The sequence below is a fragment of the Marmota monax genome, unplaced genomic scaffold (genome assembly GCF_021218885.2).
Source record: "Marmota monax isolate L192 unplaced genomic scaffold, Marmota_monax_Labrador192_F-V1.1 WCK01_AAM20220418_F8-fsc00108, whole genome shotgun sequence".
NCBI classification, from domain to species: Eukaryota; Metazoa; Chordata; class Mammalia; order Rodentia; family Sciuridae; genus Marmota; species Marmota monax.
Window position 1 is genome coordinate 1,657,589 of NW_026694593.1, and position 21,339 is coordinate 1,678,927.

General features: G+C 51.9%; 2 protein-coding genes and 1 long non-coding RNA gene across 9 annotated transcripts; 1 reads left to right on the plus strand and 2 right to left on the minus strand.

Annotated features, from left to right (window-relative positions):
- Positions 1 to 745: 745 nt before the first annotated feature.
- On the minus strand, positions 746 to 10,237 carry Rusc1 (RUN and SH3 domain containing 1). 5 transcript variants are annotated; one of them, XM_046421559.2, is made up of 11 exons: positions 10,111 to 10,237; positions 7,951 to 9,398; positions 7,271 to 7,681; positions 6,203 to 6,301; positions 5,956 to 6,032; positions 5,654 to 5,828; positions 5,481 to 5,583; positions 5,242 to 5,288; positions 4,121 to 4,670; positions 3,230 to 3,355; positions 746 to 1,440 (listed from the first exon to the last, which is right to left on the minus strand). In XM_046421559.2, exons 2-11 carry the CDS (start codon positions 9,314 to 9,316, stop codon positions 1,272 to 1,274), a joined length of 3,123 nt encoding a protein of 1,040 aa, XP_046277515.1. In that variant the 5' UTR covers positions 9,317 to 9,398; positions 10,111 to 10,237; the 3' UTR covers positions 746 to 1,271. The 5 variants fall into 5 exon arrangements, with proteins under 5 accessions (XP_046277515.1, XP_046277514.1, XP_058427900.1 ...); XM_046421558.2 differs by having other exon boundaries at positions 7,951 to 9,491; positions 10,111 to 10,186; XM_058571917.1 differs by lacking the exon at positions 7,271 to 7,681 and having other exon boundaries at positions 10,111 to 10,236.
- Positions 9,615 to 13,362, plus strand: LOC124077316 (uncharacterized). The gene is made up of 2 exons (XR_006846584.2): positions 9,615 to 9,910; positions 11,158 to 13,362. It is a non-coding gene; the product is annotated as an uncharacterized LOC124077316 (long non-coding RNA).
- Positions 10,460 to 19,416, minus strand: Fdps (farnesyl diphosphate synthase). 3 transcript variants are annotated; one of them, XM_046421564.1, is made up of 10 exons: positions 19,288 to 19,416; positions 18,022 to 18,184; positions 16,699 to 16,839; positions 12,945 to 13,025; positions 12,684 to 12,806; positions 12,289 to 12,377; positions 12,134 to 12,206; positions 11,413 to 11,490; positions 11,187 to 11,321; positions 10,460 to 10,718 (listed from the first exon to the last, which is right to left on the minus strand). In XM_046421564.1, the coding sequence occupies exons 2-10, from the start codon at positions 18,160 to 18,162 to the stop codon at positions 10,518 to 10,520; spliced, it is 1,062 nt and encodes a 353-aa protein (XP_046277520.1). In that variant the 5' UTR covers positions 18,163 to 18,184; positions 19,288 to 19,416; the 3' UTR covers positions 10,460 to 10,517. The 3 variants fall into 3 exon arrangements, with proteins under 3 accessions (XP_046277520.1, XP_046277521.1, XP_046277519.1); XM_046421565.2 differs by having other exon boundaries at positions 18,022 to 18,163; positions 19,288 to 19,404; XM_046421563.2 differs by lacking the exon at positions 19,288 to 19,416 and adding an exon at positions 18,262 to 18,461.
- Positions 19,417 to 21,339: the final 1,923 nt, after the last annotated feature.

The following is a 21,339-nucleotide window of genomic DNA, read 5'->3' on the forward strand; positions in this document are numbered from 1 at the left end:
AGTTCAAAGCCAGCCTCAGCAACTTACAGAGGCTCTAAACAAGGTTAAGACCCTGTCTCAAAATAAAGAATAAAAAAGAGCTAGGGATATCTTTCAGTGTGTGTGTGTGTATATACACACACACACACATACACATATATATACACACATATATATTAAATAGGAAGAAATATATATACATATATATATTAAATAGGAAAAAAATATATGTTGGACTAGGGGTGTGGCTCAGTGGTAGAGCACTTGGGTTTGATCTCCAGCACTGCAAAAAAAAGTCACTGGGCACAGTGGCGCATGCCCGTAATCTAGCAGTTCAGGAGGCTAAAGCAGAAGAATCATAGGTTTGAGGCCATTCTTGGCAACTTAGTGAGATCCTGCCTCAAAATACAAACTAAAAAGAGCTAGGGATGTAGCTTAGTGGTAGAGCAACCCTGGGTTCAATCCCTAGTACCACCAAAAAAAGGTCACTTCTTAAAAGCCTTTAATTCTTTCCTTCATCTCAGATATGAATCTAATAAGTAATATTTCAAGGGCTATCTTCCCTTTTCCCCTATATTTACTTCAGTTCCTATGAACTGAAGTGTGTGATTCCAAGCACCAAACAGGGGCCACTTACCCATTCCTCAGAGAACATTAAGATCTGCAGTTGAACTAGGAAAGAAGTATCTGCCTTCAGCCTCTGGTAAGAGAACCTCTCTCCCTCCCCCACACCCTATGTCCTGAAACCCACAGTGACACACACACATTCAACTCCCACTCTTTATTGGGACAAAGGAGGAAGGAGACCAATACCACAGGCCCACTCACCAGGGGTGTCCAGGCTTCAATTCAGCACCTAGCACAGCATGAGTACATCCTAAATACAGGCAGCATGGGACGGAAAGAATACACAGGTAGGAGACCAGAGGCCCTTCTAGGCTTGAGGACACAGCATATCCTGTACCGGCACAGTCCACTTGGGATGGAGAAGGGGGCTAGGTTCCATTTTACAGATAGTAAGGAGATGTTCCTTTATACAGGTGGGAAAGAGGAGAAGGTCTACATGGAAGGGGATTCCTCTTTAATGTTTAGAAGAGCAGATTTCACCTTACAGATGGGTGTGGAGGGAAGAAGGAAAGTTTATTTTAAATATTAGCAGAAATTATGTGGGAAGAAATATCATTTTGCAGACAGGAAAAAGTCTTTTGGTATGGTCAGTTTACATAGTGTTCATGAGCTGTTCCCTTCCCAGGTGACAAAATGGTGACATACACAGGAAAGAAAAGCCAGGGCTAGAGAACAAGGGAGGTATACCCCACCGGAACCAACCCTTCCATGCCATCCCGCCCACAGCGGAGCCAGTCCTCATCCACTGTGGCGATGACACGCAGCACTTCTCCACGCCGAAAGCTTAGCTGGTCAGGTCCTGCAGCAGTGTGGTCACAGAGAGCCCGAACTGCCCTATGGGAGCCAGAAGAAAACAATGGGAGAGAGAGGTGTGGGTACCTGGTTCTCCACCCTCATTCCCTGTGGTGTTGGGGGTTGTTTTTTGTTTTTTTAGTTTTGTTTTTTGTTTATGTTGTTTGGTGGTAGTTTTTGGTTTGGGAGTGTGGGTTTTGGTTTGTTTTTGGTACCAGGAATTGAACCCAGAGGTGCTTAACCACTGAACCACATCCTAGCCCTTTTTTGTATTTTATTTAGAGACAAGGTCTTGCTGAGTTGCTGAAGCTGGCTTTGAACTCACAATCTGCCTGCTTCAGCCTCATTACAGGCCTGCGCCACTGTGCCTGGCTCTTACTCTCTACTGTATGGAGTGCCCCTGCTGGCTCAGCTCTGAAAACCCTGAAGACACTTGGGGACTAGACATAATATGTTGATTCTCCCTGTGACCCTAGCCTCTCTTGAGCACCAAACCCACTCTTACTTGACATGACTTGCACTTCTTTCTGGTGCTTCATATTCAACATAGGCCAACGAAATTCTCTTAACACTTCAAACCAGTCCCTCATAGTGGCACAACTTCCTACTCATTTGCTCCTGGCAAAAATGTGATCATTTCACTCCTCGCATTCAGTCCATCACCAAAACTTGTTTGGTGTTTATCTCCTACTATGCCAGCTATTCTTTCTCTTCAATCCTACCACCACCATCCTAGTTTAGCCTTTATGGTCTCTCTGTACCACTACATATCACCAGCCAGTCTTCGTGAGTCTCTCTTGACCTCCCCACCAGTCCCAATCTCCACACAGCAGTAAGAGACCTTTCTAAAACCTGAGCAAGCACATCATTTCCAGGCTTCAGATCCTTCAAGGGCTCCCAGGATGTCTTAATAAAACCCAGCCTCCTTAGCTGGCCCACTGACCCCCTCCATTATGCACCCACTATTCCTTACCACAAATGGGCCTCTCCACTTTCGTCTCCTGTTTTTCCTGCCAAATGCATATCCTCACACCATCACTGAGCTTCCCTAGTGTTCCCAAGCCTGGGGACATGGCTGCAAACAGCTTGTTCTTCCTTTCCTAGTCTTTACCATACTAAACTGCAATTGCTCATCTGTTCATTGGTATCTCCACTGGACTGCATGCCCTTTGAGAGCAGGGACTACAATAGTCCCACCTTTGTATTCCCTTGCTTAGCATGACTGACATATAGGTGTACCCAAGTTGGGTGCAGTGGTGCACACCTGTAATCCCAGTTACTTAGGAGGCTCCAGCAGGAGGACTGCAAATTTGAGGCCAGTCTCAACAACTTAGGGAGACCCCATCTCAAAATAAAAAGGACTGAGGATATAGCTCAGTAGTAGAGCACCCCTGGATTTGGTCTCCAGAACCCCAAAAATTGTACCCTCCAAAATATTGCTGAATAAAAAATTCAGGTTAATTCAATGGACTGAGAGAACACAAAAGACCTCAGAGTAGTAGTAGTCTCTGATGCCAAATTAGAACACCCCAGTAAATAGACAAACAATCCTTTAGTGTACACACACCTACTGTGTGCCAGATGTTTTATAAAATTATATTTAATCTTCATAGCAACCATAGCAAAGATTACAAGTTATCCTCCTTTTACAAAGAAAGAAACTAAGACTCGGAAATTAGAGCCACACTGGTAATAAATAGCAAAGATGCAATGCAAAATAAGCACTATGATCTCAAAGTCCAAAGTCTTTTTCATGCCTACCGTCCACTCCATGACCACAGAAACACACCTATATTAACAGTACTCACAGGTGTATTTCCCTAGTTCTTACCTGTGGGCCTGTGCCATGCTGGGCACTGAGGCCACAAGCTCCTCTGGAGAAGGAGTCTCTACAGGTGCCCCCCGCTTCACAAGAGCCAACACACTCACTGTTGGGGGCAGCCAACTGGATGGTCTCCTGGAGGGAAGGACATAGGATCACAGAAGTCAGTCCACTTCCAGAAAAAGAATGCAAGAACCCAGAGGTTTGGAAGGAGAAAGAGGCTGAGGCCCCAAATAGGTCAGGAGCTGGTCATTGCTGAAAGAAGTGGCAGCTGTGGGACACAAGTACCTTTGAAGTGATTAGGGAGATGACAACAAAGGTATACAACACCAAAATTCACAAGGACCTATGAAACCAGCAGGGTCTATACCAGTTCAAGAGAGATCCAGATATTCCGTGGACAGTACTTGAAGCCACAAAAGATCCACCAATGGTCAAGCCCCCAAACAGGAATCAGCAAATATTTTTCCTTTTCTAAAGGGCCAAATAGTAAATATTTTAGGCTGAGGGCCATGAGGACCAAGAGGTAAAATCAAGATCACTATTTAGGCACACACAACCATTAAAATATAACTACTTAAGAATATAACTATTTTTAGTTCCAAGGGCATTAAAAAAGCCAGTCTCATCTAAAGCATCTGGAGTCACAGAGTTTGGGGAGTTTTTGTTTTGTTTTGTGGTTCTGGGGTTTGAACCCAGGGCTCTCTAAGATGGAGCTACATCCCTAGCCATTTTTATTTTGAGACAGAGTCTCAGCAATGCGAGGCTGCAGTCTTCCTGCCTCAGCCTTCCAAGATGCTGGGATTACGGGCATGCACCTCCGTGCCCAGCACTAGGGAGTTTCAAATGAGACACTTGAGGGGATCAGAAGGTCACAGAGCAGACAAGGTACCCCAATACCTGGACTTTAAGGCTCCATTCTCAGTTTCTGTGGGGACCCCAGGCACGCCAAACAGTCTCCCAAGCCACACACTTCTTCCTGGTGCCACTTCCTCTGCAGGCAGAGGTCTTTCCTGTGTACCCTCAGCTGCAGGTCCTTGCCGCCTGGGTCCCCACGGGGGAAGAGGGAAGCCCTCAGTACCCCCAGAGGCATAGACCCGGGAGGCCTGGGTCAGCTGCTCCCACCAGCTGACTGGTGTGGGAGGACTTGGAGGGGGTGAAGGGTTGGGAGCTCCCTCCCCAGAAGTGCCCCGGAGACTCTGGGCCAGCCGGCCCCCCCAGTGCAGCACGGCTTGTACAGTCTGCTGCAGGGCTGGAGGCGGGCCTGGAGGGGCAGGGGCCTGAGGCTGGCCCAGGGGCAGGTGGTGGTGGTGCTCAAAGAGCAGGTCCAGGTGGAAGGTGAGCACCGACAATGGCTGTAGCAGGAGCAGCAACTCTGTGGACAGGGATGGGCAGCCACCCCGCGCCAGGGAGAAGAATCCCGTGGGCAGATACAGAAGGGACAACAGGCCTGAGAAAAAGAAAGCCAATATCAGCCCCTGCCCTGTACCCAAACATCCTCCCAGGCCTCACTCTGAGTCAGAGAGGGGGACAGCTGGACATTTCCCTACCCATGTGGAACCATGATCCTCCAGAGGGAGAGGCATGTAGATCAAGTGGAGGTAACAAATTAACAGTCTAGAGACTAAAAAGGTGAAGCACAGGAGAGCTTTTGGAGCACCCACAAAACAAGGCGCAGAGGTGGAACCTCACTGAGGAAGGACCCACAGGATGAATGAGAGTTAGGAGGAAACTGAAGGGGCAGAGGCAGGTTTCTAGAGGGAGGGATAGCATCAAAGTAGGGCCTTGGGGCAAGAAGGACCATCCAGGAAGACTGATGATTAGAAAGCCCTGCTTCCCTGCTTTGAATCTTTCCTCACATGGGCAATAAGATCCCCTGGAAGAGTTTTAAGCAAAAGGCTAATAATAATATCAGAGATCTGGATTAATATTCTGGTAACAGTGGAAACCAACTGGAGAAACACTTTCCCCCCCTCCCTTCTAGGCCAGCAACCCTATCCACTCCCATGTGAGCCTCTGACCTGCATCTTCCTGGAGACTGGAAAACCACAGCTCCAACTGCTTGGTGCTGGGGGAGAAGAAAAAAGGGAATGCAAATTCAGGGAGATGGGAGGACTCTGGTCCTCTTGGGGAAGAGGATGGGGACGAAATTGGGGGAGGGGAGGCCTTCTCCAAGGACAGGGGACACTACTGTGTCCCACACATGATGCCCAGTGGTCCCAGGGCCAGGAGAGGCAGTGGGAAGAAGGCTACTACTCACTTTAGGAGGCCCAAGATGAAGGCATGAAAGCGGCTGCGGCTGCTGCTCAGCGGGGCCAAACGGCTGACTTGGCTGTACAGGGACCCCAGGGAACTGCTGGAGCCTGGGGGCAGGGGGCGTGGTCAGCCAGGTCCTGGCCCTGCTCTGCTGGGTCCCCTGCCCTCCCCTCTCACCTGGCTTCACAGATGCCTCCACCACACTCCAGGGACTGCTTCTGCGCTGCCCGGTGATGAGGTCTTTCCGGAAAGGCTTCAGCCCGTCTGCCACCAGGGCGTGCAGGGCTGGGCAGAGGGTGGTCAGCACCAGGTGCCCCACATCCGGGCTCAGCCTGCTATCCCCCAACTGGGCCTGGAGGTGGCACAACTCGAGTCAGTCCAGATAGGGATCCAGTCACCACCGCCACCCTCTGTCTTGTTGTGCCCCCAGAGCTACATTAATCTCCACATCCCCAACATTCTCCTCCAGCCACCTTCACCTTCTGAACCAGGTTCCGGGCAGCCCCGAAGTGCGAGATGATTTTATCCACTGAGGCGCTGACAGCTATCAGGAGACCTGGGAGGGGATAAGGAAGGGAAGCTCTATCAAAGCCCTGCCCTCTATCCTGGACATAGCCAGAGGGCACGGAGAAGCTGGTTTATGCAATTTGACTCTTAAAGCCTGAGGAATGCAAAGTGAAGAGCGATTCCTTCAGAAGCCAGGGGTCCGGACTCAGGGCAGCCTACCTTTTTTCTGCTCCTGCAGCTGCCCAGTCCCACTCTGGGCTTCTGCCATCCACAGCCGCTGGGCCCCAGGAACACCCGCGAACGACCAGGAACTACGAACTGGGTAAAGGAAGAAGGACGCAATGACGCTTACTAAGGGTTACCCCCAAGGACGCCGGGCTTCTGCCACGGTCATCTCCTGCGGCTCTGCAGAGACCCTGCCCACGAAAGGTCTTGGGGAGAGAAGGAACAGGGCCACAAGGAGCGGCTCTACCCGACCCCCCGAGCGAAATCCTGCACAGAACCCGGCTCTCGCCGTCCCCCACCTCGGCTCCTATTTCCTGCCCTCAGGCCCCAGCTCCCACCTCCTGCGTCCAGGAAGTCCCGGAGTGGGACGCCGCGCTAAAGCCCCGCCCAGCCGTCTGGGTCCTGTAGGGCGAGAGGTGACTAGGCGAGGGACAGGAGGGGCTGCCCTGCGTCCCGCCTCAGGCCGGCCGGCCCGGGGAGCACGTGGGGAGCCTGAGCCAATGAAAAGACAGACGGGAAAGGGAGGAGAAACCGGGAGGTGAGACCCTGAGACCGGGATGCTGGAGGGCGAAGGCGCCGGGAAAGGGAAACCCGGGTCCCAAGCCAGCTTGGCGGACAGCGCTCCCCTCATCCCACGTGGAACGGGACTGGGAAAGGAGTGACCAGAACCTCCGGGGCCAGTGGGCTCCAGGGAGTTTCGCCCTCCACCCTCCCGGATCTAGGCAGGGAGGTGTCAGACTACGTGGGCCGCAGAATTCCACACAGCTGTGACCCGAGATCCCTGACACGGACTTGCTGGGACCCCGACCGAGCAGACAGGCCGGGGAAGCCCTCCCGCGCAGGGTCCTGTGAAGCCGGGGCAGCAGCAACCCGCCTCGCCACCCCACAGCGCGAGCAGCGAGACCAGCACTGGCGGACTCGCTCGGAACCGGCCCCAGTTGAAGGATGGCACCGCTGAATCCCCGGGGAAAGCCACACTACGGGCTGGGCGGGTGGGAGGGCTGGAGTGGGCAGGCAGCCCGCCGAGGCGTGGCCCGCGGGGCTCGCCCGGGTCCGTCTTACGTAGCCTGGGCGGAGGCGGTGGGCTTCTGGTCCAGCGAGAGGCCTTCGGCGGACGAGGTGGTGGTGGCAGCGAAGGGGCGGGTACCTGGCGGGGCGGGGTAGCCGCGGCGGGAAAGGTGCTACTTCTGGGAAAGAGCGGGGACAGCAGCAGTGCCAGCTCGGGGCTGGCCAGGCAGGGCAGGGTCCCCCGAGTCGGAGGCGAATAGGCTCCCACTGGGGACAGGCGGACAGGCAGCAGCTGCTCCGCTGGGGGACTTGGCGCCCCCAGCAGCCGCAGCCCGGTGCCGGGCCACTCGGCCAGGGGCGCCAGGAGCAGGGACCCAGCTGCGCCGGCACCCCCACCCTCCAACAGGGGGCGCCCGTCGGCCGAGAACCGAAAAACCAGGGGCCGAGGGAGCACAAGGGGACCGGCTGCAGGCGGGATTGGCGGGGCAGGCGCAGAGGGGAAGAAGGGGAGCGGGATGGACAGCCAGGCAAGAAGGAGCGGGAGAAAGAGGGAGCAAAGAGTTAGTCCCGTAACCCAGTGACCCAGTTTCCCTTTCCCGGAGCGCTCGCTGATAAAGGGGCAGGGAGGGTGGGTGACACAGAATGGAGGGAAGACGGGGGCGGGGTTGGAAGCTTCGGAGGCGTGGGCGAAGCTAAAGCCCAGCCCTCTTCCCGCTTCCTCGGCGGCCTCTTACCCTCGAGGCCCGCTGGTGCTCCGGGCTGCTCCCGCTCCTTCGGGGTTGGGGCCTCCTCACCAGCCGCCGGGCTGACCGCCCTGCCTTCCTCGAGCTGCCCCTCCGCTATGGGCTGCAGCCCAGGTCGATTCTTCTTCCGCCGGGGAGGCACGGGTGGGGGTGGCGGGCGGGGCGGGACCAAGGCCCAGCCAGCAGGGGGGTCTCGAGGCGGGACCGGCGGGGGCGGGGCGCGGCTTCTGGAGCGGAGTTCCTTGAAGGTGGTGACTTCTCGGGGAGGTGCCGAGGAGCCACCCAGCGACCCGGTCGGTGGGAGTTCGGTGTCCGGCGAGAAGACTATGAGCCAGTCGCTGCGATCTTTCTTAGCCTGCGGTGTGAGGGGCAGCCCTGGGCCCCGCTTGCGCTTCTGGGCTAGCTCGTGGAAGGACGTGATTGTCCGGTGGGGCACTGGCTCCTCGCTGACGTCACTTTTCCATCCCCCATCAGTTTTCCCTGCATCTGCTTTCGAGCCAGAATCAGTTATTCCTAAGCTGGTGTTCCAACAGGGGTCGAATTTTCCGGGTTCAGCTCTCCAGTTAGAGTTAGTACTTCCTCTGGTTTTCCAGTCGGAGTTATTGTTATCAGTGATTTTCCATCCAACTTCCGTTTTCTCTGTGTCGATTTTCCAAATGGGGTTAATTTTCCAACTGGGCTCCGTTTTCCCAGCGTCGATTTTCCCATCCTCCGCCTCCGAGAGCTCAGAGGTGGGGAGGTCCTGCTCCCCACTCTCTTCCTCCTCCTCCAGGCTGGAGGAAGGGAGGTCCTGGCAGGTGGTCAGGGCATTGCAGTTCGAGTCCAGGCCAGGGCCCGGCGGGGAGGAGGCTCCAGAACAGGAATCAGGAGAGCAGCAGAAGCTGTCCGGGGAGCAGGTTCCAGGGCCTGCTGAAGCCAGTGGGGACCCCTGCTCCAAGGGGACGATACTGGGCTGAGGGTGGGCATCCTCATCACCAGGCAGGTCCCGCGAGTAGACGGAAATGGGGGACTCATCGGGGCTAAGATCTGAGCAGGAGCTGAGAGAGGAGGAGCAGCCCGGGTCTGAGGGAGAGGCAGCCCCTTCCTCCTCCTGAGAGGGGTCCAGTCGGTTTTCTAGGTTTGGTCCATGCTCCTGGCAGCATCGGCAGGGCACCGCTGGGCTGTTGGAGTTGGCATCCACGAGGGTCCCTCCGCAGGGGCCCCTGCTCTCCTTGCCCCCGGTGTCTCCTGGGGGAGGGGGCGTGCTTAAAGGCCCCTCCCGTAGCTCCGGACGGCGAGACAAGTGCAGGCCCAGGGAGACGTGCTGGAGGTGGATGTGGTTGAGATTGCAGAGTAAAGCCCTCTGAGGGGACAGCATGATGCCAGCGGCGATGAGATGGCCTCCAGAAAACCAGAATAGGGCCTCTCACATCCACCTACCTGGCAACGCAAATGCAGACCTAGAAGATGTGGATGGTGAAAGACAGCCAGTGAGGGCGATGAGAAGGACACGGAGGTGACTGACGGCGGGAGCAGGCCTGGGGAGGCTCTGGCTGCTTTGGAAAATATTTAAATGAGATGCAAATCGGCATCGACTGGCCATTAGTTTCCACTGCAGTGTTTGCAGGTGGAGTCGAATGTACCCTCCCCCCCCCCCCCCCCCCGGGAATAGAAGAGGGAGGGTCAGATAATGCGGCTGCGCTCTGCATCTCCGTAGGGGAGCTTGGAAGAGGATGGGGCCCAGGACGGACCCGGGATCCTTTCTGCAGCAATTTGGCCCTGCCCTCCAGCCTACCCTTCACTCCCAGAGGAAAGAGCCCAAGGGGACCCCGCCCAGGTATTCGGAAATGAGGTGGATGGAGAGAAGCAGGCGCGGGGTTTGGCTTCTTAATACAGTAAAGCGAAGAGGTTGGAGCGGGAGGAGGGAGCCGCCGTCAGCTGTCAACTCTGAATCTGCAGGCCGCCCCTCAAGGTAATGCAGCCTGCAGCTTTGGTGCGCCCTTATCCGCTCACAACAGTGTCACACAATTCTCTTCGCAGTCTTCTCCATCATCCAGCCACCACCCACCGAACCCCACCCCTTCTCTATTCGTTTTTCCTGCTTCCCTCTCCTGCCCCACCCCACAGTGTCCCGGTTGATCCATCCACACCCAGCGGCCAAGCCCTCCTCACCAGGGTCCTCTTGGAACTGCTCCGGCCCTGGGCTGGTCAGCCGTTCCGCGATCCCCGCCCGGCGGGGTATAGAGCAGAGGGGAGGGGCACTAGGACAACCCACTCCGCTGCGCAGCCGCACCCATACACGCATGGGCGTGGCGTAGCTTAGACCCACCCTTCAGTCCTTGACGTCATGCCTGTGTCATCCACTTAGACCTTGCTCACAGTTTTCAATCCCAAAGGTTTCTTGAGCCATGACCCACAATATCTGGCACCAGTTGAGCTACCTTGCCGCCCCCATCCCCAGCAGCCCAAACCCATTCCGGACACACAGGACTCTCAGCTAGAGCAAGAAGAAAACCACCAGAAGACTACACAATAATTTATTGAGCCTGCCCTCCCTCCCTGCCCTGGCAGTCTCTAGGTCACTTTTTCCGCTTGTAGATCTTGTTGGCCAGCCCCAGGAAGATGGTGGAGGGCAGGGGCGTAGCATACTGCTCGATGAGACTCATAAGATGGCTGTAACTGTCTTCTTCATACTTGGAGAACACAGCTGGTAGATTCATCTCCTCGTACAGTGCCCTCACCTGGGCCACCTTCTTGGTGTCCTTCTGCCCATAATTGTCCTGGAAGGGGTTGGAAGCAGGAAAATGGGCTTTGTCTTCCCCAGAACCTCAAGGCCTCTCCACTCACTCATTCACATTCTACCCCTGCCTCCCATTTTCAAGTGTCTGGGTACTTCGGCTCCCAAGCTTCTTGTCCCCATCCCAAATGTTGGGGTTTGGTCTCAGGCCTCAGTTTCCTCTGTTCTGGGGATTTGATGTTGGTACAACTGAAATCTGCAGCCAGATGATTTCATTTGGGGAGTTGTTCTGTGCAGTGTCTGATGAGGGTTAGCAGCATCACTGGCCTCCACCCTGCAGACACCTAGAGCACATGCATACTCACCAAGTTAAAATAGTAAGAGAATCTGCTAGCGCTGTCAAATGGCGGGAGGCACGCACACGCGCACACACACACGCACAACTGCCTCAAGAACCACTGTCCTATCCCCTTTCTTATCAGTTCAGGGAACCCCTGGTCCTCTCTGGCACCTGCAAGATCTGGCGCTGTTCTGGAGTGGCCCGTTGCAGACACTGAACCACCAGCCAGCTGCACTTGTTGTCCTGGATGTCAGTGCCAATTTTTCCCGTTACACTGGGGTCGCCAAAGAGGTCAAGGTAATCATCCTGGGCAGGAGGCAGAAGAGGAGGAATGAAGAGGCTGGTGTGGCAGTGGGACACCTGCCTGGTCCCCGCTCTGCCCTTGCCTCAGGCCCACCTGAATCTGGAAGAACTCTCCCATCTGCATCAGGATCTTCTTGGCATTAGCATGTTCCTTCTCCCCATCAATGCCTGCCTACAAGGGAAGAGGACCAATGAGCTGAAGCCCTCACTGCCTTCACCTCCTGGGATACTTCCTCCAGTGGGGTCCTGCTACTGGGGTCCCCAAGTTGTCTCTCCTTTCAGACATTCTTGGCCTCCCCGATCTAGGAAGTCCTGACGGATGAACCAACCTCCGTCCCACTAATTTTTGACTAGGCCTTCCTGGGAGTCACAAAAGGGAAGAATTTGGAGGCCCACAAATTCTCTTTCACGGTCTCAGTCATCTGATTCCTCTTCCTAACCTTTCTGCCACCTCCAGCTTCTTTCAGGATGAAAAGAAAACTTGGAGAACCAAGTTCAGGGTAGACTATTAATCCTGCCTGCCTTTGAATCCAGCCTTCTCCCTCCCTACCTGAATTATGTCCTCCCCAGTCCTGTCCAAACTCCTATTTGGGATTCACAGTTCCCCGATTAGGAGCCAAGCACTTTCAAATGCCTCAGTTCACCTTTACAGTCCTGTGAGGCAGGAACTTATCCCCATCTTGCAGCGGAGAGTAACTGGATTGCTCAAGGCCTCGCAGTCATTCAGCGGGGCTACCAACTGTCCAAGTGCCTTGTCTATGACTTGCTGCCTCAATACCCACAAGTGCGGGGAAGAGCGGGTGAGGCTGACTCACCATGTACATGGCAGCAGCGATAGGCAGGTAGAAGGAGTAGAAAGCTGTCTTGTATTTGACAATGGATTTGTACCTAAAGGAGAAGATAGAGGCCTCAGGACAACCCCACCCAAGCCCTCCCTCATTCTCCAGATATGGTCCCCTCTGGCCCTCACCTCTTTTCAGTGTATCTGCCAAGATCCACATTGCCCTGGGGGGCTGTGATGAGGTCCAGGGTCTGCCCAATCTCCGTCTGATAGGAACTCTAAGAGGAAGATGGCCCGTGAGCCAGGTTTTCTCCACATATGGGGACCCTGATGTGCTGAACCCTATACCCCATGCCCAGAACCCGCATTCTGGCAGAGTCCCAAGGGCAGCAGTAAAGAGAGAAACTCCAGGCCCCCACTCGTGCACACAGTCCTTTCCTTCCTCCCTAATCCTCTTCCTTCCTGTCCCCTTCCAGGCAACCCTAGCATCTCCTGTGCCTGAAACCAGCAGATGGGAACATCCCTACAGAGGCCAAGGCTACTATGAGAAGCCTCTGAGCTCTGGGTCCCGGGCTGCAGCACACCTGCAGGAATAGCTCAATCAAGTTCAAATAGTAGGGCTGATCCCGGCAGTAGAACTTCAGCAGGCGGTAGATACACGCTTCCAGAAGCAGAGCGTCATTGATGGCATCCAAACCTATGCCTGGCTGTGAGGAGCAAAGAGGAAAACTGAGCAATGAATCTCTGGCCTTGATTCATACCAAGAATGGTTACCTCAATCAGGCTGGATAACCACCTCCCTGTGGCCTGTCCCCATGCCCACTTCCACCTTCCCCCCACATTACCTTCTGATACCAGCAGAGCTGTCCCCGGCGGGTAAGGGATGCATCCATGATGTCATCTGACACCAAGAAGAAAGCTTGCAGCTAGGGGAAGGAAAGACAGAGTTAAGACCCCTTTACGTGCCTTCTACCAGAGACACAGCTCCTGCTTCTGATGGTTACCGTGAGCTGGGAAGGGATACCAAGGTCAGGACGCTGAGGACTTCAGTTACAGACGACCTTGAAGTTACATGACCTCTTTGGCTCAGACTCCCCACCTAAACACATAGAACTAAAACTGTTTCCAGGGTTAAGAGTCCAGAAAACATCTCTGACAACTTCAATCAGCCTTTCCGACTGTCACTGGTATTGGAGATAATGAGACACCTTCATGTTTACTCTTTCTCCTCGTGCCAAAAATCTCAATGAATGCTTAAAGGAAGATCTTTCTCTCTCCCTCTTTTTTTTTTAATATATATATTTTTAGTTGTAGGTGGACACAGTATCTTTATTTATTTTTATGTGATGCTGAGGATCAAACCCAGTGCATCACAGGTGCGAGGCTACAGCCCAGCCCAAGGAAGATCTCTTCCTCAATGAAAAACATTAACAAACTTTAAAAGAAAAAAGTAAAAAAAAAAAAAAAAGATTTCTTCATGCAACTTGCCTTTACCTGACTTTACCCCTCCCCATTACTGGTGATTGAACCCAAGGGTGCTCTACCACTGAGGTACATCCCAGCCCTTGTTATTTTCTATTTTGAGACAGGGTCTCACTAAGTCACCAAAGCTCACCTTGAATTTTTGATCCTCTTGCCTCAGTACTGGGGACTGAACCCAAGGGCACTTAACCACTGAGCCACACACCCAGCCATTATTTAATTTTTTATTTTGAGACAGGGTCTCTAAGTTGCATAGGGCCTCACTAAATTGCTAAGGCTGACCTCGAACTTGTGATCCTCCTGCCTCAGCCTCCCAAGTTACTGGGATTACACATTTTTGCCACTGCACACAGCTACCTCCATGACTCTTAAAAGAAGGCTGAACACTATTACATCAGCCAACATTCCATTCAAACATCCTAGTGATGAGGGACACAGCCTTACTGTGTAGTTTATATAGGGGAGCAGGTGTAAATGAATGGAACTGAAATCTGCCTAATAATCTGTACCCATGGAACTGTAAACACCTTTACACACTCCTAAATACCAGCAAAAGGCTTGCCCTTTCAAGTGCCAGCCCCCTGAAAGTACCTTGTTGGTTTTCTCTCTCCTTCCTCTCTTTCTCGTTAGTATAGGGATCTAACCCAGGGGAGCTACCACAGAGCTCTATCTTCAGTCCTTTTTTAGTTTTATTTTTTGGTACAGCAGATTTAACTCAGGGGCACTCAACCACTGAGCCACACCTCCAGCCCTATTTTGTGTTCTATTTAGAGACAGGGTCTCACTGAGTTGCTTAGGACCTCGAAATTGCTGAGGCTGGCTTGAAACTCACAATCCTCCTGCCTCAGCCTCCCGAGCTGCTGGGATGATGTGCGCCACAGCGCCCGGCCTTTTCTATTTTTATTTTGAGACAAGGGTCTGAGTTGCTGTGCTTGCCTCAAACTTGACATCTCCCTGCTTCAGTCACGATGGTTACAAGCACACACTGATGTGCCCAGCTGACTTGGTTTTCTAACTAGACCATAAACTCCTTGGACTTGGGACATGTTTTTCCTCTTGGCATTTCCACAGCCTAGCACAGCACTAGCCTCAGAATGGGTGCTTCCAAGTCTACTAAGCAAATGAAAGAAACTCTCCATGATTCTTCTTGCAATCAGGCCACTCATTTCTTAAGCAGTTTTTCAAGACATGGTTCTTGCCATGACACAGTGGTGCACCTGTACTGCCAGCAACTCAAGAGGCTGAGGCAGGAGGATCACAACCTTGAGGCCAGCCTTGGCAACTCAGCAAGACCCTGTCTCAAAATGAAAATTAAGGAGCTCAGGGTGTAGCTCTGTAGTAGAGCATCCCTGGTTTCAATTCCCAGTACAGCAAAAATAATTAAATAATAAGATATGGCTTTCAAAATTCTACCCCATCCTGATCCTATGTGCTCTGATGGGTCACACTGTTGGGGAAGCAGGAAGCAATGCCCCTCAGCTCAGGTGTGGGCCCCTACAGTCACTGCTGGTGTTCTTGGAAAGACCCACATGGAGGAGGCATCAATCTGAACTTTTAATGCTGATCTTACCCCAGGGGAGCAGAATGGAGGCACACACTGGAGACAGAAAACTTATTTACACTGCATTTATTCGGAGTGACATGGTTCTCTGGAGCCATGCATCCACTGCCTCTTCCCAAGGACAATTTTTGTTTCAGCCACCACCATTCAACCAATGTCTCCAAGGGAATTCATTCTGTGGCCCCTCTCAATCTACTCCTCCATCAATGATTCTAACCCCATCTGCAGAACTTTACAAATATCATAGTGGTAGATCCCATCCAGATCACTTAAGTGAGCATCTATAGGGGTAGGACCTCAGCACTGGGGGTTAGCTCCCTAGGGAGAATTCATACATTAGGAAAGGATCACACAGACACCAATTAGATTAGGCACCACTCTACCAAACAGTCAGCCTGGACTTCAGGGGAAAAGTCAACTGTGGTAAAGGAACTATTCTACTCTAAAGACTGAAAGAAGGGGCTGGGGTTGTGGCTCAGTGGTATCGTGCTCGCCTAGCATACATGAGGCACTGGGTTCGATCGATCCTCAGCACCACATAAATGTAAAATAAAGACACTGTGTCCACCTAAAACTAAAAAATATTTTTTAAAAGTATATTAAAAAAGTGAAGACTGAAAGAAAAAAAATTGCCAAATGCAATACGTTAGTTTGGGTTTTGTTTCTTTTGTTTCTGGTTTTTGTAATGCATTAGCTTTGACTGGGCCTGGATATTTTTTTTTAATAGCCATAAAGGACATCTAGGAGACAGGAATACCTGAATATGGAATACATCTTGGATGGTATTATTGGAATTCAGTCCCCCTGCCACCAATTAAGCCTCTAGGCCAGGCTAGCAACCACACACCTTCAAGGGTCAGGATACCTGGGTACAGAAGGCAAGGAGAGGCAGGGAACGAAGGAGACCAGAGCCACACACATGAGAGCATGTACCATGTCTTGGGGAAGTAGCCATGATGTGCCTTCAGCAGGTGCTGCTATACGTGAACATGGACCTGGATCTTATGATCTTCCAAGTAATGCAAGAAATCTGGGATTTTTTTTTTTAAATATTTTTTTAGTTGTCAATGGACCTTTATTTTATTTATATGTGGTGCTGAGGATTGAACCCAGTGCCTCACACACGCTAGGCAAGCGCTCTGGCACTGAGCCACAACCTTGGCTCAAAATCTGGGTTTTTAAGCAAAGCATCTGCTATGTTAAATGTAGGGGATTTAAGTTGCAAACATTTTCAAAAACTATTAGTCAGCCCCTGATTTTCAATTTATACTTCACAATAATCTTTTGGAAGAACTATATCATTTTTATGGCTATTTTTTGCTCAGAGGAAAAAGCCAACACCTCTCTGCTAAATTCTATGTACCTAATGGCAAGAGGTCGCCCTTACTGGTTAACCAGTTAACTCTTGGAATAATTCACTCTGCCTAAATTTGGCTACACCACACTAGGAATAGGAAATATAAACAAAAACCAGAAACAAGTTTTGGGTTCATCCCTCCCCTACCCCCAACTCTAGGAACCCTCTTCTTCTCCTGCCCTTCCCCCACGCCTCTCACCAGCTCCACACACCAGCCCACTGTCAGGGCCCTCTGGAGACTATCAGCATCCTGTTTTCTTGGATCCGCCAGCTCCCGGAATGCTACCACCACCGTCAAACCCCGGTTGTACTTCCCTCCAATGGCATTATATTCCAGGACCTGGGACAAGGGAGAGGGACAGGGCATCAGGGTCCACGCAAGAGCAACTTCCATTTCTAACCACCTACTGAACTTCACCCTCTCCAATCCCAATTCCCATTCCAGGAAGTCCCGGATTCCTACTTCTTGACCCCTGTCCCAAAGTCCCAGAGCACAGTGAGAAGAACTCCCCAGTGGGTTTGTTTCTTTCTTTTGTACTCTGCATTGTCTTCCCCAGTAAGATTAAAGGCTCTATGGTGCGAGCTCAGTTCTGTCTGTCCCCAAGCCCAGGACTCAGGGAAAACAGTGCACACTGTGGGAATGGTACGCAGATCCCGCTGCATCCCACCTCCCTCGACTTCCCTTTCACAACCCATAGTTGCTTTCCCAACCACCCCCTCCTGCCCAGAATTCAATGCATCTTCAAATGAAAATCCTGTATTTAAGACCAGGCCCCTCCAAGTTAGCGAGAACTCAGACGGGACCCAAGTTGTGGGATCCATCTAATCCTCCAATGGTGTCTCTTCCTGTCAGGACCTTCTGTTGCCCGGTTCTCAACCAGTGTTAATAAAGGAGAGCTTTCTCTTTTAGTCCCCATCCCAACGTCGACAAAGCCTCCCCTTTCCCTTGGTTCCCCTCAGACAGATGAGACAGACAGCAATTTATAAAACCAATTTACTGGATACTTCAAGAGAATAAAAGAAAGGGGGAGAAAAAAGCAACTTAAGTATTACAGCAATAGTTCATTGCTGGAACAGAGGCTTCTGATGACACCCTAACTTCCATCAGGGCTCTGGGAATATAGACCACCTCAAACTGCCTCCTCCCATTCGTCTGCCAAAACAGCATCTTATGATTTCAGGACACAAAATCAAAGATTTCACCAGGTTAAAGGCCTCCACTCCTATATGAAACAGTTTGGATGGCCCACTTTCTACAGAGCCAAAAATCAGGTGGAGTAAATATATATGCCCAGGCCTCACCCACTCCTCACCCACTCCAGAGTCACAAACCAGGTGAAAGTCTCCTCCTACATCTGTCAGAAGTGTCCCCAAGGGGGGAACAGGGATTGAAATCAAATTCCTTGTAGTATAAAATTTTGTCAAAATGAACCTGAATGCTAGTGCCCCAGAAAGCCCCAGCTAAATTCCACACATATGCAGTGACAAATGGTCTTGTTTCCTCCGGTCATTAATCCCTCACCTCCTTGAGTCGAGCAATAGCATCTCCTGTCTCTGGGTGCCCCATCTCATCTTCAGTCAGCACCTTGACTATCTGGGAGAAGTGCTGGATGAAATCCTGCTTTTCCTGAGCATAACCATCTGATTTCTGGTCTCCGTTCATTCTGAGAGAGGAGCAAAGTGCTCTGAGAAGAGGAAGGACAAATGAGGAACCTGATCAGGTGCTCCCCTCCCCAAGGCCCTTCACCCCAACCACACTCACCGAGGCTCCTCTGTCCACACTTGGCACCAGCAGCGGGCACTGTGCCAGGCCCCCAGGACTGGGCACCCATGCACCAGGGAGGGCCGCCGTAGGTAACCCAGCCACCTCTCCCTGGGCGCCCAGCAGGGGGCTGGCAGCAGGAAGACCCCCACAGATCTCAGCAAGCGGGACAGGGGCATGGTGGAGGTGGCATAGGGAGGGGTACTGTGCACTCCCTGCAGGGGCAAGTACCGAAGGCAGATGCATGGTGGCCGCTCCCTCTATCATCCCCAAATCAACTTTTTAGCTACTGGCCCAGAATGCCCGGTCCTCTTGTGGACTAAACTTGGGGGCAATTATACAAAGAAGGATATGAAAGAAAGAAAGAAAAAGTATGTTTGGGTGACTGAGCCCCAGCAGATCGTTACTTAAAATTAAGACGGCTAAAATTGAGTGTCTTCAAGGCTATAAGGACAAGACCGGAGGAGGAGGCGGTACAGAACACAGTACCCCAGGACTAGGGGCTAGGAGGACCCTTAAACCACCCTATAATTCTAGAAGCCAAATTGAGGGTCTAGGAGGTAGGGAAAATAGCTCAGTAGAAGCACAGCCAAACGCAGCCAAGGTCTCCCTTTGCCGGCAGTGGCAGGGCCCGAGTTTGAACTTAAACTCCAAGGAAGGGAGAACTGGGGCTGGAACCATGGATGCTGCGGACGTGTGGTCTGGAGCACGGAAACTGGAAGTTCCGAGTCTCGCAGAAGCGCTGAGACTGCGCAGAGCGCCTGGGAGCAACCCTGGCCAGGACTCCCAGCGGGCAGGACTCCCAGCAGAAACTAACCCGGACCCCGGCATACTGGGTGCTTCCGGCAAAAGTTTGGAAGTTTCCGCAAGCACAGAAGGCCAGCCAGTAGGGCCCACCGACCCCCAAAACGTCAAGCTCTGACACGACAGGCTGGGCTTGCAGTGACCCACAGCATCGCTAGAGGTAAGGCTGGTAGCGGACCTCCACTTCCAGCACCTCCAGCACCTCCACGCGACCTCGCTCACCTGCTCCGGGAAGCTGGGTCTTGTTCGATCTGGATTGTTGGCGGGGTATCCCTAAAAGCCGGACGCGCTCGGCGCTAGGCTCTCTGGGTCAAGTAGTTCGTGGTGTCCCGTCACTGTGGGCAGAAACCCAATATGGACTACAACTCCCGGCGTGCCGCGGAAGGCACGAAGACACGCCATCTAGCGCGGCGGGCTGGGAGGGGACGAGGCGCGCTGATTGGCTGCTGGCCCTCGTATGAGCATGGGGCCCTGTGACGGTCGGCCAATGAGAGGGCTGCGAACGGGGCAGTCACGCGACCGGGGCGTGGGTGGAGCGGGCAGGTGGCCTCTGTGCAGGGAGAGAAGTAGGTTGGGAGGTCCCCCTGCTCCAACTGCCGGATGTCGCCCCGATTTTTTTTAAGTTTTCACTATTTTCCGATATGTCTAAGTGGCCTGTTGGCAAAACCCCAGGACGACCAGCTTTGACATTCGTTGGTTCTAACGTGGACGAATCGTTTTAACGTCTGATCGACTTGACTTCCTTGAATGATGATGATACCAGGAGATAAAAGTATTTTAAGGGCTCAAGAAGGATGGGACTCAGCACGGAGACTAGGACCGTCTTTCCTACACGCACAGCTTACCAGCCCACCAGAGGTTGACACCACGGACTCCTTCTCCATAGCCCCAGTAACTTAGAACATCTAGAATAGTCCCTGAAATTCCAAGCCAGTTAGGACATAAACGAACTTTGTCGTTATGACGCAAAAATCATGTAGGAGGATATTTGCTACCACCGCTGTTATTCAACATGGAACATGCGAAAGCAGTTCTACAAAATGAAAGAAAGAAAAACGGAAAAATATAAAAGTTAGAAGTTGGGGAGAGGGGCGGGGGTTCCCAAGGGGCAAACCCGTAGCCTGTAGAATCAGCAACTTAGGAGGCTGAGGCAGGAGGATCCAAACTCCCAGGCCAACCTCAGCAATTTAGGAAGAGCCTGTTTCCAAAAGTAAATTATTAATTAAAAAGGACTGGGGATATAGCTCAGTGATAAAGTGCCCCTCAGACGTGAGAGGGGAGAGTACAAAGTTAAGGGAACAATTGTATAAAATGGGCCCACTGTGCCCGCCACCACATGCTTTCTTTTCCAAGAAGTCCTCCCTGGTCAGGCTGTGTCACATTCCTCAGAAAACTCCTGTTATCTGTAGGAGAAATGCAGGCCCAAAATAATGTCAAGAGGAACCCAAGTTACCCTGAGGGGAGACTTTTGTGACCCTTTTCACAGACCACATCCCAAAACTGAGGGAGATACGGCTAAATCTTCATAACCATAAAATCTGTAGGAGCCAGGACCCTGGCACATGCCAATAATCCAAGTGCCTGGGGAGGCTGAGGCAGGAGGATGGTGAGTTCAAAACCAACCTCAGCAAAGGTGTTGTGTCCATCTACAACTAAAATAGTATTTTTTTTTTAATGGACCATACAGACCAATGGAACAGAACTGAAAGTCAAAATAAGCCCATATGTCAAGTGTGTGTGTGTGTATGTGTGTGTGTGTGTGTGTGTATGGTGTGGGGATTGAACCTGGGGCAGTCTACCACTGAATGGCATCCCCAACACTTTTTACTTTTTATTTTTAAACAGGAGCTCACTAAATTGCTAAGGCTGGCTTGCAGCTTTCGATCCTCCTGCCTCAGCCTCCCTAGTCCTTGTGATTATGAGTAGCACCACAACCCCAATTGATTATTTTTTTCTTCCTTTTTTTTTTAATTTTTTTTTTTAGTTGTAGATGGACACAACACCTTTATTTTATTTATTTATTTTTATGTGGTGCTGAGGATCCAAGCTTCATACATGTGAGGCAAGCACTCTACCACTGAGCCCCAACCCCAAGCCCCCCAGTTGATTCTTGATAAGGGTACCTGTCCACTCAAGGGGAAAAGAAAGTGTCTTCAACAAATATTACTGTGCTATCTGGATTTCCAAATGCAAAAGAATGAAGTTAAATTACCATCTCACACCACATAAAAATTTCACTCAAAATTAATTAGAACCTAAAATTTCTAATTTTTT

What these genes read in the sequence shown, in the direction of transcription:
- Rusc1 (XM_046421559.2), bottom strand. Translation starts at nt 9,316, where the DNA reads ATGCTGTCCCCTCAGAGGGCTTTACTCTGCAATCTCAACCACATCCAC. An exon ending in CCCGGAACCTGGTTCAGAAG is followed by an intron (nt 5,829 to 5,955) that starts GTGAAGGTGGCT and finishes TGCCACCTCCAG; the next exon opens with GCCCAGTTGGGGGATAGCAG. An exon ending in AATGGAGCCTTAAAGTCCAG is followed by an intron (nt 3,356 to 4,120) that starts GTATTGGGGTAC and finishes CCTTCCCTCCAG; the next exon opens with GAGACCATCCAGTTGGCTGC.
- Fdps (XM_046421563.2), bottom strand. Translation starts at nt 18,440, where the DNA reads ATGCCCCTGTCCCGCTTGCTGAGATCTGTGGGGGTCTTCCTGCTGCCA. An exon ending in CTATTGCTCGACTCAAGGAG is followed by an intron (nt 16,840 to 18,021) that starts GTGAGGGATTAA and finishes CCCTTGTCCCAG; the next exon opens with GTCCTGGAATATAATGCCAT. An exon ending in TCGCTGCTGCCATGTACATG is followed by an intron (nt 11,491 to 12,133) that starts GTGAGTCAGCCT and finishes CTTCCCTTGTAG; the next exon opens with GCAGGCATTGATGGGGAGAA.